Source organism: Aphelocoma coerulescens, chromosome 9, assembly GCF_041296385.1.
Source record: "Aphelocoma coerulescens isolate FSJ_1873_10779 chromosome 9, UR_Acoe_1.0, whole genome shotgun sequence".
Classification (NCBI taxonomy): Eukaryota; Metazoa; Chordata; class Aves; order Passeriformes; family Corvidae; genus Aphelocoma; species Aphelocoma coerulescens.
The window spans coordinates 15,587,160-15,604,340 of record NC_091023.1 but is presented as its reverse complement, the minus strand read 5'-3'; the positions used below and the strand labels follow the sequence as shown (position 1 = coordinate 15,604,340).

Sequence of the window (17,181 nt, the reverse complement as noted above, 5' to 3'; positions counted from 1 at the left end):
TTATTCATTCATGGTAAAGACAATAAAGACTCCTTCCAAACTCTTGGTTGCCCTAACTTAATTATATTGTAAGTATAATTAAACCACAGTGTTGTTGAGGATCTCTGTTCCTTAGATGCTCTGCCAGCAGAGTAACCACCATACACCTTCTTCATTGTCTGGCAAGCTTACTTGGCAGTCTTCATGAGAAGGTGCCAAAAAGGTTTTACTAAAGTGAAGTCAGTTTAGAGCAGGAAATTAAATGTTAACACTCTAACACACTACTAATTTTTATTAGTAGTATTTCTCATTTTGTTGTTTGTTTACTTATTTGCTTGCTTTGTTTGTTGGTTGGGGTTTTTTCCCCCAGAGAGAAAACCCACACATGTGCTGGTCAGAAGAAGCCCATGAAGGTGACAAATTACCCAGGTCAGAGCCTGCACACCTCCCAATCAGAGGTGATGATAATTGTGTGTATCAGCAACAATTTCTGACGTCTTTTAGATTTTGTAGGAATGATACAGTGGTAAATTTTGAAATGGAAAATAACTTTTCTTAAAGGAAGAGCCTCAACCTCTCAGTAGGTCCAAAAGGTGGAACAGAAGTGGCTGGAGCTTTGCTATAGCATCACTGATCAGTGGAGAGCATAAAAGAAAAATTTGATGCCAGGTCTTAGACATCCTCTTGGAGCCAAAGCAGGTGACAACAGGGTAGCACTTCTAATTTTTCTGCAGTCCTTTCTCCTCTCCCTCACTCTTGTGAGGTGCTGAGTTCTAGGTGAGTCTCAGCTGTTCCCCAGACTTTCCCCTGTGTTGTGAAACACTAAAACACCTTTGCTGCCAGCACTCAGCTCTCTGTCATCAGCTTACTCACACTGTCACAGCCCAGGTCTCCTACCAGCCACATCAGAACCAAGCATGGTGGCAGAATGGAGTCCTGCAGAGATTCTGCTTGAAGAGCTTAAGATAGGACCTGTAAAAATTCCCAAGAGGAGTAAATGCCTGTGAGTGCCACCTTGTGTCTTTCAAACAGAAGAAAGAAGAAACTGAGTGCCTGGAACTGCAGTAGCTGGTCAGCAGCACCTCGTGGTCTTATGCAACTAAGGTACTCCATAAACCAGTAATACCTTGTTGTTAGATTGTGGTTCTCTTTTTTTCCCCTGAGACCCTGCTTGCTTTAGACACATCAGTCAAGTACTTCTGTGTCCTTGGACTTCCAGCAGCAAGCCACCACCTAAATGCAGTAAAACGGATCACAGTCCAGTTCTCTTCCTGCAGCAGCATTTGCAGCTGTGTTTCAGCAGTCTGGTGTTTGGCTCTGCTCTTTTGTTTCTGCTGCTCCTGTAGTACCCACAGAACCCATTTGGGCTTCTGCAGCTCTGTTAGACTCTGCAGTGGAGAAGAGTCTCAACCTGCCTGACACTGGTGTGGCTGCTCATGTGGCCAACACATTTGTGTATTTCTGCAGCTCTGCTCTAGGCCACATTCCCATATCTGCTTGTACTGAGAGATGTAGAAACACAGAATGCCTTGGGTTGGAAAGGACCTTAAATACCATCTAGTGCCAACCCCCCTGCTGTGGGTAGGGACACCTTCCCCTAGACCAGGTTGCTCAGAGCCCCATCCAGCCTGGCCTGGAACATCTCCAGGGATGGGGCAGAAATCCTTGTTTTGCTTCAATATGAATAAACTCTTATTTTTCTCCAATCACTCTGATCAAGACAAATGATGAAATCAAAGCATCTGCTCCCCAGTTAGCAAATTTTTTTCCCCACATACTGCAAATTTCTTTTTACTGTCCAGGGCTTGTAGGAAAAGCTTTTGGCAAGTCAAACTACTTTGAAAGTATTGTGCCTATCTATTTAGGAAATAAAATTACTATGAATTAACTCTTAAGGACACTGCACCAACCAGGATTTTAAACCTCAAAACAGTTCTACAAATGCTCTGCAAATCGATTAAACCTGAGATCTCTAAAAAGGGGCAAAAAAAAAGGTAGACTTATTCTAGGGAGGCAAACAGGGAAAGAAATAAATCCTCTGGTACTGCCTAGGAAAGATAAGCATCTCCACAGCTTATGCTTTACAGTTCAGTAACTTAACATTTCAGTAACAGAAACAAAGCGTGTGAAAGACTTAAGTTCTTGTCACTTGCTTTACAAAGCACACTCCTTTTCTAATGCTTAGCTTACAGTCATGTTGGTCTACTAAAAACACATTAATTTCTTTCTGAAACTTATGCAGTTCTTCTGATATCCTCAAGAAATGAAGTTTAAAAAAAACCCAGTAATAACTCCGGACATCAGATTTCTATACTGCAGTTTACAAAAGTGAGAGTTTAGAGGGATGCTTCTGAAAACCCTTCTACTCCCATGACTGTCTGAATCTTGAAATTAAATGAAAAAAAGGAAAAATAAAAACAGAACAAATCCCTAGACCTTTAATTATAACCTAATCATTTTGATCACAGCAATAAATATAACAAATGAGAGGCAAGTATGTGCGTGAGAGTGCAGGACAGAGAAAGGTTTAGGGCAAGGATCAGTGGAAAATCTTTAGAAGTGATGTAAGAGAAAGCAAAGGCAGGGATTGGAGTTTGTAGCCTACACCAGAGACTATAAAAACTCTGAAAGAAAGCTGAACATTAAGGGTAAGTTAGGAGGAAGAACATAGCAGGACCATTAAGGTTGGAATTGCTTGCATCCAATGCAAGGTAAGAGGAGTGAGGACAGAATGTGTTGGGGATGTTTTGTGTCTTCTGCTCTCTTTACAGAAGCTTACTTCCCTTCTGTGTTTTCCTCTTTTTAATGTTTTCTTCAATTATTTTGTATTAACAGACATTCACAAGGTATAAAGATGCCCAGATCTGATGGGAAAAGCACAACTACTTTTTCCAGTTTAGAATTAAGATAATAAGGTGCCTATCACTTAGGATTTTTGGTAGTAAAACTGAACTACAAATATTCAGTGGAAATTTATTTCCTTCAGTTCATCAGCCAATATTTAAACAGAATGTGTCAGTGCATTTTACAACAGTGACAAATTACTTTTATGCTCTTGCAGTGCTTTGCAGTAAACTGCTGTCCGTTTGTATTGTTATGGATTTTCCTTTTGTGTGAGTTATTGTCAAATGCATATTACTTCTTAAAATAAGCTGAAAAGCTATGACAGAATAATTCTTTTGCATTACTAAATATCATACGTGGTAGACAAGTTTGCTGCATCTAACATATTGAAAAACAGGAGATAAATGACTTAGGAAAAGTCTTTAATTTATGGATCTGCAAAAGGGTTTTATTATACCCTTGTTAGACAAATGTTGATCCAGATTCTGCTGCATTCCTGCAATAATAGTATAACTGGAAAAACATTCCTACACTGAGTAATTATCATTATCCAGTGATCTGACTACTTCAGCTTTGCACTGCTGTAAGTGAAGGCAGACTCTGATTCTGTGATAGTCATTGTGATTTCTCCATTCTGAGTTCAAAACTATTTCACTGGTTTTTTTTTCCCCTCCCACACTGGAGTTGTACGAGTAAATACATGCAAATAACGTTTGGTTTAGATGTCCAGAGGCTACAGTAAAGTTCAGAATCCACTAACTTTTGAAGCACTAGCATGCAGTGCCCTTAGCTTTCCTTACTTGGTTTTTAAATTTGAAATGATTGTTCTCTCATGGAGAGTGCAGAGCTGAAAGCTGAGGAGCTGAGAGGACATTTTGTGCCTCTGCCCACTGCTTAACTTAGGAAACTTATTATTGCATTTATCTGTCTCTGCTCACCTGCATTCAAAATGCAGCTCAACCTACTTTTCCTGTAAAATACTTTGAACATTATGAGGAATAACAAGCAAAAACCCCCAGCTCAAACCAAGTAAATCTATGGTGTAAATGACAGGAAAACTGCAAAACATATCTGACTGGACCAGGCATTCTTCATGTTTTTTATAAATACCTGCCAATCTGATTTCAGCAGATTAGGGCTTTGTTTTCGCTCTTTGAATGAATGACAAGTGCCTTCCTGGGCTTCTTAAATAGCAAATTAAAACATACAACAATTGTAAGAGTTCCCTTGTTAGACCCTGACCAAGACTGCAAGTGCTTGCAGCTTTTCTTTTCTTCTCACTTAACTCAGAGAGACAGGTTACTCTCTAATTTACATTTGCAATGCATCTTCCCCAAGACTTTTCTTCTTCAAGTAATATCCTTGGTCAGAATGTTTAAGTGTTTATCCAGTAAATCAGTATCAGTGTTTGAATCTTGTTAAGAAATTCCAGTGACATTCTTGTCTCTTAAAAGCCTATCCTGAGGTATATTTTTATTATACTTTAAAAGGTCTGTTTTTATATTGATAACCTATTTTGCTAATATACTCTTTATACTTAGTGTGAAGATCTTCTACTTATCACTCCAATGCTGTTAGGAAAGTAAATGATTTTTCTAATATAGAAAACTACAATCTATTTCTTGATTTTTCTTGATGGAAAGGTTTCTTATTTTTGCTTCAAATGCTGAAGATGGCACTCTAACAATGAAAAGTTTTTGGCTCTTGTGCTAAAGATGAAGGAAGGCTGAATGTCAAGTTGTTAAAAATGTTAAGAAAAGTTGGCATGTTTAGTCAGTACATATATAAATAGTGTAGGATTAAGGGTTTGTTGACAAAGAAGAATAGTCCAATAATGTTTTGTTTTCCCTTGTATATACCAGGACTACTGCAGCTCACTCAATTATCTTTTGAGGAAAGGTGCAAATAGGTTTTTCCCACTAAGAGATATTTTCTTACACTTCATAGCATCCTTCTTTTTAATATTCCCTCAGCTTCTAGATGGGCTTCATCACTTCTGTTTGTCTCCTGCTTCATGGTCTCCTACTTTTATGGTATATATGTGAGTTTGGGGGTCTTAATTTCTGAAATCTGTTGCTAAAAATGGATTTATTACACAGTGTAATAGTGTAAAAGTGTAGCCAGCTTTGCAAGATGTCCAGCCTGTGTCCTTCCTGCCCATTCTAAAGAGAAGTATCCTCATTTGTCCTGTATGACCATTTGGTTTCATGCCCTGTTTTCAAAGGTGTAGATAAGAACCACGACTGGCTGGTTTTTCACAAGTGTTTGCCCACCTTTGTCAGTTAATTTGTTGCTGAATCATGCTTGTGTCTGTTCAGCAAAGGTGCCCTGGCAGGGCTGTGTTCATTTATGCACTTCTTGAACTCCTCATGGGAACCAGAGGGTCACCTTGCCACCCTTTCTTCACATGAAGCGAGTGCTGCTCCCACAGACGTTGTGTCCGTGTGGGCAGGGTCCAGCCAGGCCCTGCAGAGACTAAACCATGACTGAATCTGTTTTATCTGAGTACAAGTGGTAGGAACTGCTGTGTGCTCGAGCATCTTCTGAGCCAAAGCACAGCTGTCAAACAGGCAAATGTGACTGACGTGGTGACATGAGAACATGTCAGGACCAAACATTGGAAATCATGTTACAGGGAATGCAATTATTGAAAGGAAGACTTTGGAAATCAATGATGAATCTTGACTGCCTTGAGAATCCTTGAAGGGATTTAATTTTCAGGAACAGGAACATGCTTGGCCTTGAAATACTGTCTGACAAAAAGTTTCATTTGGGACACAAAAATACCTAGTTATCTCAAAATAACCAATCATACACCTCTTGCATAAGTTTATGAATTTTAAGTTGTCTCTCGTTCTACTGGATGAAACCTACCTACCTCTATCTACATAGGAAACTGAAAATAGGGGGAAATTTATATTGTAGAAGCTGTCAGTGTCTGTATCACGTATAAAAAAATATATGGCATTGTTTAAAAATCTGCACCTACTCCAGAAAACACATTATTAATAACATAAAGGGCCTGACACTGGCACCTTACATTTCATTTTGTCAAAAAAGTCCCATGCTTCAATGTCTGGCTTCAGCATCTTTTAGAAAGAAATATGTGAGAAATGTTCCATATCTCATCTGAGGGGTGAGAACAAAAACACCACTCTAACCTATTTTTGAGCTCTGTTTTTTTTTTTTCTGAGGGTGGGATTTGTTTTGATTTTCCTCCATTTTCCTCTGCATTTACATAACTACAAAATTGCACCTGAGATACACAGGGTCCTTCAGCAGTTCTGAAATCTCTAGGACTGGTGATAGGGGCAGTATTTTTGGCTTTGTGACGATACATATGATCAGAAGATACCCTTTACAACTTTTGAAAGTAAGGCAAATCTGTTTCAACAGGAGCAGACTTTTTCTTAGAACTTCACACAAGCCATTTATGATTTGGGGTTTTTTTTTGGTAAGATAATCATCCATCATCATTTTTTTGGCCAAGGTATATTCCTGTCAGGTGTGCAGTGCAAGCACAGCGAGGCCAATGCAAGTGCTCAATTTGATTAACCAATTTGATTAAGATAGGTAGCAGCAGTTAATATTGTATTTTGTGGTGCTGGAGCAGCAATAAAACATCTCAGTAACTGGCTTGCAGACACAGCCCTGATTTCCCCCATCTGGCTGGAATCTGCACAGTCCCAGAGGCCCTCCTGGCCAGCAGGTGATGAAGGCTTCCCAGTGCTATCCCAGCATCAAAAGAGGAGCACTGGAGGCCAAAGGGGCACTGCCAGGAGCTTCCCAGTGCCTATGGGACAGCCAAGCCTTGTCTCTGCATCAGGTCATTTTGGGAGCATCCAGGACAAAACCTCAAGGGCCTCTGGGCTCAGCCACAAGGTGCTCAGTGCAAGGACAAGGCCCTCGTTTGCAGGTGACTTGGGCATGCCCCGTGTTCGTGTCACTGCAACAAGCAGAGCACAGCCATCAATACAGACTGGCAGCTGGAGTGAAGGATTGCAGTGCAAGGCGTGATGTCTTGCCTCAGTTCTCTTGCTAACAGGCCAGTAAGAAAAATAAGGCCCCTGTGATTTATGCTTGCAGAGTAATCTCCACAGTAATGTGAAATATCGTAGTTCAAATGGGTAAGAACAATGATGGCTGTTACCATTTTTGACAGGCAATGGGTTTGGAGCTCGGTGATGAATTGCATTCTGTCTGGTGTTTGTTCAGCCCACTTATCTTCAGGATGTCATTTTGGGTTTTGTTTTTTTCTTTAAAAGAAAAACATCTTTTAAGTCCTTTGGTTTGATGTTGGAGACTTAACAGTTTCTGTTTGGTAAAGTGTTTTGCCTTCTTGTGATCTTTTCTTGGAAAATGGCTCTGCACAGATTCCTAAGTAAAAGTTTTGTATGTTTATCCTGCTTTGATAAGGTAGAATACTGTTCTTTCTTTTATCGTTAGTTTTATTTTAATTGGACCTGTAACAAAGATTCCTAATTATATGAGGAATTTTAGTTTTGACACATTTCAAACTGAAGTATCACTAAGACACATAAATATGTCTGAATTTCAGACTTGCAATTAAATTTAGAGAAGGGTAAACTGTATTTTATGTCAGATAACACCAGACCCTGAGATACTAAAGACATGGAATTATACACCAATCCCTTGACCTAGCTCTGTGAAGTTGGTGGTGAAGAATTTTCTGGAAGGATGGAATTGCAATACATCTAATAAGAGTGTATCTTGAAAAGCTTGTCAGAGCTTCGCTTATTCTCCTTCAGTAACAAATACTGTCCAGTCTCTCTTATAGTCTCTCTTGGAATGTGTCAAGGTAAGATATGGATGGGGTGAAGCAATAGCCAGTGCATGGCTGGGAAAGCCCCTTTTTGGCCAGAGGGCTCTGCTTGGCCAGTTGCAGCAAATGAGCTCAAGGAGAAATACCAATAACTGCTTTTAACAGCTAAGGTCCTACAACATGGCTGAAGGTAGTAAAACTAAGTCCCAGACTGGCAGAAGAAAGTGTGATTTTAATTGTACTTACATTGTGCTCACTGCATCATTAGTTTAGCAAATGCTTTTCTAAAGCTGAACTGTTCCACTGCAATAACCCTGCCTCTTTCTCCTGCCTTGGTCCCACTGCTGCATGAAAATCAGTACAACAGGGTCTTGCTGGACTTAAGTTTTGCTCCCTTTTCAGTCAGTGACACAATCTCTAGCTGCTTATTTCTTTGGGAAATAGAGCCAAGCCTTACAATTTCCTCCGCTTCTAATTTCACTGGCATCGAGTTCTGACCAGTTAATCAAACGTCTTTAGTGTTGCAGGTGCCTTAGTGTTTATTTTCACTAGTGTACCAGTTGCTATTTTTAGCTCTTTAGTCTTTGGGTTGAATGAATACCAGCACAGATCTTTAACCATAATAAACATATGTTTTTAACCTTGCCATTTATTTTTACATCTCTGTATCCAAATAATCAGGATGTGGTTACCTGTGAAGGTAGTAGACTGCTACTTCAAATTTCAATGCACACCCACATACAAAAATATACATTGCAGAGGGTTACAGCTTTGAAAACACCCAGATAGACCCCTGTGTTTATGTCAAGCAATGGCTGTTGCTGTCAGACCGAGAGACAGTGGTACCACCTGGCTTAGTGCATTGACTTTGTCCTCTGATTCCAGTGAACTGAGTCTGCCTCACCCCTACAGAGTAACCAGCAACTTTCTTCCTAACTGCTCATCCCTTAGAGACAATAGTAATAGTAATAATGTATGTGTATATATATATATATATTCATAAACTCTTTGTGTTTTTGCTTTTGCCAAGTGGAGAGTCAGCAAAGAATGGCAGAATCAGACTTGAATTATACTCTGGGGCAGGACCTGGAGACAGAGAAATCAGCAAATTAGCAGATGCCTTTGGCAGAAAGCCCCAGCCTAGCTCCTATTAACATCATCCGAAACATTCGCACCTGGGGGTATGGAGACACATCAGGTTTTAAGATCTAGATCCAAACAAGGGCTTAAACAATGTAGGCTAAACCCATGGCCAGAGAGAACCCCTGCAGCGAGCACCTTCCCCATCCTGAGCCTCCCAAAACTCCCTGCATTATTTAAAGGCTTGGTAGGCTTCTGCAGTTCTGCAGCTGTGACACATGGTCAGACCACCACCAGTCTGAGCAACACATCCCCATGCAAGCTTTTCCCACATGTGGGAATAATTTCATTGCAGGATCCCATTGGAAGTTGTGGCTCTTGTGGATCATGTTGAGAACTAGCAAAATGCAGCCTTTCCTTCAAAATGCTACTGGAGAGGCATATGACTTCTGTCACAGCCTTAAGCACCTCCAGCATGTGAGGAGGCCAGGATCAGCCTGGGTGGCTACAAGCCAAAGTCTCTCTGCTTACAAGTAAGCATCCAGTTCATCTGGTTTTAAGGCAAGTTTGCATTCCTCGCTTCTGCTGCAAGGACTGCACCACTGTGCAGAAAGGAATCAAAATACTGGCAGGGCTGTAAAGGAGCAGAGGAGGGAGCTGATTCTGCATGCAAAGGTGAAAAGCATTCAGCTGGTTTTATCTGGTTGCTGGGTTTTATGCAGTGACTCTGACAGATAGTAACAAGCCATGAGGTGAGTCTCCCTTGGTTTTTATTACTTTAAGACCTATAGAGCAAGATTCCTCAGGGATGCAGCTGTGGAGTCATTAATAGATTGTTCTCCTTTGCAGATGCTGCAGTTCCAGCTCGTGGTGGTGCATTTGGCCCTTGTGATTGCCCTGCTGTGGTGGAACTCCAGCTCTGTGCTCCTTGCAGAGGCAGCTCCGGAGGTAGGTGAAGGTTTCTGGTGGTTGTCACGTAACTGCTCTTCCTTGGGTGTTTTTAGCCACAGAGTGAGGAAGACACTGGAGTATCCAAACACTGCTGGAAGGTGAAGGATCAGTATTGACTCTCTAAGGGCCAAGGAGGAGCCTCAATAAGAGAGAGATGCGAATTGCAAAGCTCTGGGGGGACAGACAGAATGAGGTCTCACCCAAATTCTCACAGCCTCTCCTGAAACACCAGGGGATTTCCCGTGTGTTAAAACATTGTCCAGTGCATAGAGAACTTCCTGAAGAGGGGAAGGAGTTGATAGCAGGGGGGAAAGCAAACTCCTCTAACAATGAAGGGAAAGTTTAATTCTTCTTAAAGACAAATAATAGCATGAGAAAGCTGCAGCTTTCAGAAGCCATAAGGAGATCGCTGAGAGAAGATCACCTGCATGGAAGTTACAAATTAAAGGAGACAGACTAGACCAGGAGGGGAAAGGAGCAAAGTCACTTGCCTAAGCTTGCAAAGGAAAGCAGCAGATGAAATGGGAGAGTTGTCTCATGTTTCACCCAGAATGATATGTAGGGGTTGCACCTGAAAATACTTCTACTGCATTCCCTATTTTTATGTCATCTTGACATAAGGCAGATTTGGCAGGAAAGGTATTTATGTAATGGTTTCATGCCATTAAAAAAAAAAAATCAGGTATCTAAAAGTTTACTCAAAGTAGCACTGTTTGGCCCTAGGGTTTTTACATAGGTTTGAAGATCAACTTAAACTTTAGATGGCTACTGAAGAATACTGATGGATCCTTCTACCTTGCTCTCTGTCTTCACATAAGCATGACCTGATTATACAAAAGTGCTGCAGTAGCTGCTGTTCTGGTGCCACAGAGACCTGGTATCCTGCCTCTATCAGGGATAGATTTTTGTGAAAAGAATGTAAGAACAGAACAACTTTGCAGACTTCTAGATCTAGAGACTTGCACTGGACCAGGGCGTGTTTTAGCTGGTGATGGGCCATAATTTTTCTTCGAATCAGTTTAAAAACTCAGTATCCATGACATCCTTTGGCAACACATTCCCCTTCATCTGTGTGCTGTATTTAAAAAGTAACTCCTTATATTTATTTTAAATCCACCATCTGGTGACTTCACTGGGTGGACTGGGAAGCTCATTCTCTTGAGGAAAAAAATTCTAGTTTTTATTAATTTCATTGCTGTTTCTAAGTTTGCAAACCCTCCACTATGCCACCTACACCCACTCTCATCTCTGTGTATCTGTGAAGTTGTACTTTGTTCAGTGGTTCACCAGAGGAAAACTGTTTTCTACTTCTGATTATCATTTTAGCTGTCACTTTACTTCTTATAATTCCATTATATCTTTTGAAGACAATGTAGGGGGGTTACAAGTTATTCAAAAGCAGAGGCTATTTTTGCCCTTCTAGTTTCAAGTGTTCCTGTAGATATTTATCCTCACTAACCAGAAGGAAGAGTTCAGTCTTTTTTAAAGGCATCCTTTGTTTGCAGACCTCTATGAAAGTTTTATAACCCTGAAGGAGAACAGAAAGGACTGTTCTGTGTACTTGAGGCTCACAAAAAACAGAGTCAGAGAACAACGTGAGATCATTTACAAAAGTATCAACAGTGCTACACCATTGGTGTGGTCATTGTGGTCCTGTGCTCCTCCTCATATAAAGGTCACAGTTTTATACACTCCATCGCTGTTTATCCCCTCATCAGTAGTGGGAAACATCCCCACCACAACTGGAGTAGACAAGGATATTGCATCATCCATGTGATGCCTTCCTTCACATGTGTACTAAACCCACCATGTATGAATAACAAAGATAGTGGTGTGCTTCTAAAGATAGAATAAAACCTATTTGATGGTGTAAGCTGTAATGTTTCTGTCTAATTCTGTGAAAATCAAGTGGAGCAAGAAGGCACATTTCATTCAAAGAGACAATGATTTGGGCTTGCTTTTGTAGACTAGCTGTCCTCTATTTTTCTGTTACATGCAAAATGACTATTTCACTTTGATTTGTTTCATTTCTTTCTCAATAGACCCCAATATTCTCAGCTATTTTCATAGCAAAGTTTGGTTTTGAAATGGTGTTAAGCCTAGTGTTATAATTAAGGTTCAAACTGTTGTGTCAATTCAACAGTGTTCTTTCCTCTCCTCCTCCCCATGTAGTGTTACTGCATAATTTCTTTGAATGTCAGTACTAAGCAAGTTTATTTTGGAACATGTTTTACTTAAAAATTAATTAATTTGTCAGATATGGATGGAAATTCTGTAGAAGTTTTCACTACTATTTATTAGCATTCATTTAAAAAACAACAATCAGTTTTCCTAAAAACTATCAGGATGGATACTGCAGTTGGGCATTGGTGATTGCATTTTTCAGAAGGATTAAATTACTCAGCTCATGCTGTAAGTGACACTAATCACAGTGCTGAGATAGAGACAGTGGGATGGCCTGCAGAAATAGGCCTTGAAAAGTAACAAATTTTAATATTTCTTGCAATAATAATGAAAGCAAGTTCAGTTCTATAAAAAAAAAAATATTCCAGACTTTGACAGCAAAATCCTGTGGGTGTAAAAAGAGAGAGAAGGAACTTTTCAGAGAAGGAACGTTTCAGAGATGGAACTTTGTTTTAAAACATTGTCCCAATTTCAGTGTCCTGGTAGTTTTCTATTTACAGGACTGCTGCTATGACAGTGCTTGAAATGTTTTATTTTCTGGGACTCAAGCAGCCAGCAAACTGAAATTTTACTGCTTTCTTTTGCAGCCTCTGGAGCCTTCTGCTGCTCTGGGCGTGGGAGCACAACCCATTGCCAGTGAGGAGAAGCCAGCCACCAACCTGGCAGCCAGACTGTTCCTTCTTGATGGCTTGGTGTCTCTGGAGAATGAGGTGACAGAGACCAAGAAGAAAAGAAGTTTCCCAGGATTTGGCTCCCCAATTGACAGAATTTCTTCAAGCTCTGTGGATGCTAAAGGCAAACAGAGGTAAACTCTTAAATGCTCCTGCCAGTGAGAAAGTTGGAGAAAGGCTGTTGGAAGGTATTCTGGACACTGATTGGTTAGCTTTAGCCCCCAACAGGTTTGACGGTCAGCTGTGAGGTGCCTCTGATCAGAAACCATTCAAAGAGTGTGTCATCCTTCAGCTGTGAGGTATAATGCATGCACTAGTTCATTTATCCCTGCAGTGCTTCACAGCTACCAGGAAATATTCAAGTGAATTATGTGTCATTATACATGATTTTCCAGGACACTTCTTTCCGCTGGTGTGAACTAACATTCAGTTTAAAACTACATTTCTCATCATGAGCTTATTTAAATCAAAGAATGTGCCTGGGATTCAAAACAAAGGGGCAGGGCTCCTGAGACTGGGAGGTAAAGAAGGTGTGGTGGTGTGCACGTTTTGAACAGAAAGATGAAGGACACATCATGAAAATGGGCAGGCAGACAGTAGAATGAGCTTCAAGATCTCCATCAGCTTTGGATACATCAGGGTTTAATCAATACAGCAATACCTTCACAGCACATGTTTGAAGATAAACTTGTTTGTAACAGGGCTAAGCAGTGAATGATGCTCGATGTGGCTGGGGAGAGACGGTGAGTTTGGAGCAAAGCTGTAGGGGCTGTTCCCTGTATCTGAGAGCGCTTCCCTGTCTTGTTCTGCTCTTCTGGTAACTGTCTTCTCTTGGATGGAATCCCTAATGCCACAAAGTATTTAATAACATGCTTAAAGCTTAATCTGGAAATGGAAAGTATTCACAAGAGCCACTCAATAATACAAGTACTTTTTTCAAACAAAGTTTTGCAATATTTTCTTGTTGTTTTTCCATTTATCCACCCAGTCTGCCTCTAGGACTGTTTGGCTGCAGCCAAAAGTGATAAAATACAAAATTCTTAAAACCTTAAGAAGAATTATTCTGTTCTGTCCGCCTCTTCAAGATATCAGAATCAGCTCACTCTTCATTTGCTTTTTAGCATGCTTTCCCTTTCCAGGCAAAGAAATGAGAGGTCATTTTTGAAGCGATGCTTTTTTGCGAAGGTACATGGTATTCCCAATTTTTCTCTTTTTTTTTTTTTTTTTTTTGATGGAAATCTTTCATTCTATGTGCAGTACAAGGGAAAAACTAAACAAAGAAACAAACAAAATCCCCAAACAACGAAAAGCAGACTAACAAAAAAAGGGAAATTGTGGGGAAAAACAGCTTGTCTCTGAATAATGATCTCATGAAAATGAGTGACACTGCACAAAATTCCCCCCTTCCCAGCAGCATCAGCACAGTTTGCAGTTTTCCATTGCGATTATCACTTTGAGGGAGCTGTTTAGCTTTTAAGTTTGGGGTTGAGACATTTCTTGGAACCACCTGAGCTGCCTTGATTACTGTGGTGATAGTCTGATACCATCGCCAGCATGGAGTGCAGATCAGACGGATGTTATGAAAGAATAATAAGGCTTTTGATAGAGAAGTACCTTTAGATAGAAACAGGCAGAGGCTGCTGCACTTAGACGAGTAAAACAGAGGACTGAGCACCCTGCCACAGTCGTTCAGCCGGGAGATAACAGCTCATTCCTGTACGAGCTGAGCCAGTCGCCTTTAGAGACCAGGAAATTAATTTGTGAAAGCTGATACATAGATCGAGCCCCCGAATCAATGCAGTGAGTGCAGTGCCTGGCACAAAGCAGAAGCTTTTGGAAAAGAGCAAATCAAAGGTGAGCCCATTTAACAGCTTGTTCTGACACCCACCGATTACAGGAGAGCCCAGAGCCTGGTCTGGCATCAACATCGGTTTGTAACACTTTGAAAAGCACGGGAAAAGCGTGCAGGAAGGCAGGAGAGGTAGAAAGACCCACAAGCAAACAGAGTGAAAGAAACTCCGGGAATCTTAGACAAGGCTGTTTTAAGTAGAAAAAGTCACTTTGTCCCTCGCAAGGGACGGCACGGGGGCGCGCGGGGCGGAGGGCGGCGGGGCTGTCGTGGCGCGGGGCGGCCGCGAGGGGGCGCTGGGCTGCGCTGCCGCTCTGCCCTGGGCGCGGAGCGCGGCTGCGTCACAGCGCCGGGGCGGACACAGCGCCCGGCCCCGCCCGGCCCCCAGCGCCGGGAGCTCATTCCTCTTTGCTCCAGGCAGCCCCAGGATGCCTCTGACCGCCCAAGTGCCCCGCCTGCCCCGCTTTGTGCCTCCGCCTGCTGGGAAACAGTGCTGCTCTTGAGGCAACAGGCTGGGCATCCTGGCTTTCTTCGCCTTTGCCTTCCCTAGGGCGGGGTGCAGCAGTGCTGGCTGAGTTGGTGCCTGGGGAAGGGACAGGCCAAACAAATGGCTCTCCTTCCTTTGTGATGTTCTGTAACCGCTCCAGAGTGGCTGATGTGGTGCTCCCCTGACACGGGACACAGGGAATTCCCATTCCCTGACCTCATCTGAAAGGCAGCTAGAAAAGAGTCTCTGGGGCTGTGGATGCTGGGTTGATGCATCTGGACTGCAGCCCATGCCCGAGAGGTGTGAGGGAAGGAGATGCTCAGATGAGGCCAAGGACTGCGCAGTTCCGGGTGGGGCGTGCACAGCCCCAGGGTGAGGGAGCTTATCAGTGCTGGCGCAAAGTTAGACTTGAGCGCACCGCAGCATTCTCTCCCGCTTGTTACTTCGCAGTTGACAACTTACAGAACAAAATTTATTTTTATTTATCTTCCTCGACAAGGACTGATAAAGAATTAATCTTCCAGGGCTTCTCTTGGACTTGCATTTCACTGGCAAGTATTTCTGAGGGCAGAAGTTGAGGTTATTCTCAGCCGCAGGAAACCTTGCCATTTCCACAATTAATGAAAAAAAAAGTTTCTGCTGATGGAAAAAATGCTTTAAAAATGCTTAATTAAGATGGGAAAACTTATTATTTTATATAAAAAGGACTGCAAAAAACACTTCTGCATAGAAATTCTTTCACACGTTCCTCATGCCCTTATTCATCAAATTGTCAAGAAATTTACCATATAGAGGAAGAAAAAAAACCATCCCCAAAACCTTCCCCTTTTCAATCTCATCAAAGGACTGCTACTATACAATTTTGATGAACAGTACATTACCAGAGAACCTATAGGAAAATCCAGGTAAGGTTTCTCTGACTTGTCCCCTCTATTACTGTGCAATACTTTCTATTTCCTCTCTTATCTTAGTGCCATCTGGCCCTGGAGCTTTCAAAGACCCAGACAATGGGTCACCTGCAGTATGTGATCCTGTGCAGGAAACAATTCCCCTTTATAAATGCAGTGTACCACCTTTCTTTTATGAATAGCAGTTAACCTGTGGAGTTAGTTTGCTGCCAAATAAAAATAGGGGTAGTGGATCAAGCTCAGCCAGTCGGTAAAACAGCTGCAACTGCAGCCTTTTGTAAGACAAGTGCAGCATCTTATTTTTAAACACTCACATCTTTGGTTGTTCCTGCACCACCGTTCTATCTGAACAATAAGGTGTTAGTGGGATGAATGGAGGAATCAAACATGTAGTAACATTTTGATTATTCATAGATGTCTTTTCCCAGTGTTTTTCCTTCCTCTTTACTCTTTTTCCTGGTGCAGGAAAGTGCTTGAGCTGCCTAAGAGAAGGTTTGGAGTGCCTCTGGACCGGATTGGAGTGAGCCACCTCGGCAACACCAGGGGTTAGCAGTTCCTGCAGGTAAGCCAGAGTATTCCAGATGTGGACAGGCTTGGAGAATCCATCTGTTCTCTGTTGCTGGAGGTACTCAGTCATGCCAGCAGGCTTGGGAAGAGTGACTAGGGAATGATGGCTTCTTGTAACATGAAATGCCCTGATTTACCACTGAATACCTCTCTACAATCAAACAAGTATTCCTAACAATTTAATCTCCTCTAGTCAACCTTACAGCGTGTTTGTCCAAGCCTTGCATTTCTGACATTGGAAAGTGTAATATTTACTGGTTTCTTTGCCTACAGGTGCTTCTATTCTGAATGAGTGATGCTGTACTGGAAACATGACAGAGATACGGAAGATGCCTCACAGCATGTCTTGTCTTTGCCTAATGATACAGCTCTCAAGGAATTGACCTCCTCCAAAATCTGTTTCAAGTTGCATTTTACAAACGTTGCATTTACAAGTAATAACATACTCAGTTCATCAGGTCAGAATGCTCTCACAGCTGTGCACAGTGTTACTGATAGGAGGGAACAGAGAATATGTATATATTTTTATTGCATGGCATTTATCTGTTAAACTACAGAAGTTTATTAACCTAGCCAGGACTGAGATTTTTTGGATAGAAAATAAAACTTCCAGAGATGCCAACAGCAGTCCATGAATAGCAGACTGTTTGCTTTGCATGTTTCTTTCTGGAGGGGAGCTGTTTGGTAGATGAAGGGAGGATATAACAGTTATGGGACAAAGCTAGAATGCATTTGATCTGTTTGGAAGATGTTTTCTGCCTTCACTGGGAGTTAGTCTGAATAAGAACAGTGGCAAGACCCCTTAGTATTTGTCCTGATGTTTTGAGTAGCCTCTCTCTTGTCTCTGCACCATATTTAGACATGTTTTCATCATATGG

General features: G+C 41.6%; 1 protein-coding gene across 4 annotated transcripts in view; it reads left to right on the top strand.

Annotated features, from left to right (window-relative positions):
* Positions 1–17,181, top strand: part of OSTN (osteocrin) — a 91,757-nt gene extending 74,576 nt beyond the window's left edge. The window contains exons 1-6 of one of the 4 annotated variants that reach the window (XM_069024259.1): positions 8,874–8,933; positions 9,042–9,219; positions 9,536–9,634; positions 12,409–12,626; positions 16,202–16,298; positions 16,577–17,181. In XM_069024259.1, the coding sequence (XP_068880360.1) occupies positions 9,536–9,634; positions 12,409–12,626; positions 16,202–16,286 (402 nt within the window). In that variant the 5' untranslated portion in view covers positions 8,874–8,933; positions 9,042–9,219 and the 3' untranslated portion in view covers positions 16,287–16,298; positions 16,577–17,181. The other 3 variants (XM_069024261.1, XM_069024258.1, XM_069024257.1) reach the window with 3 other exon arrangements.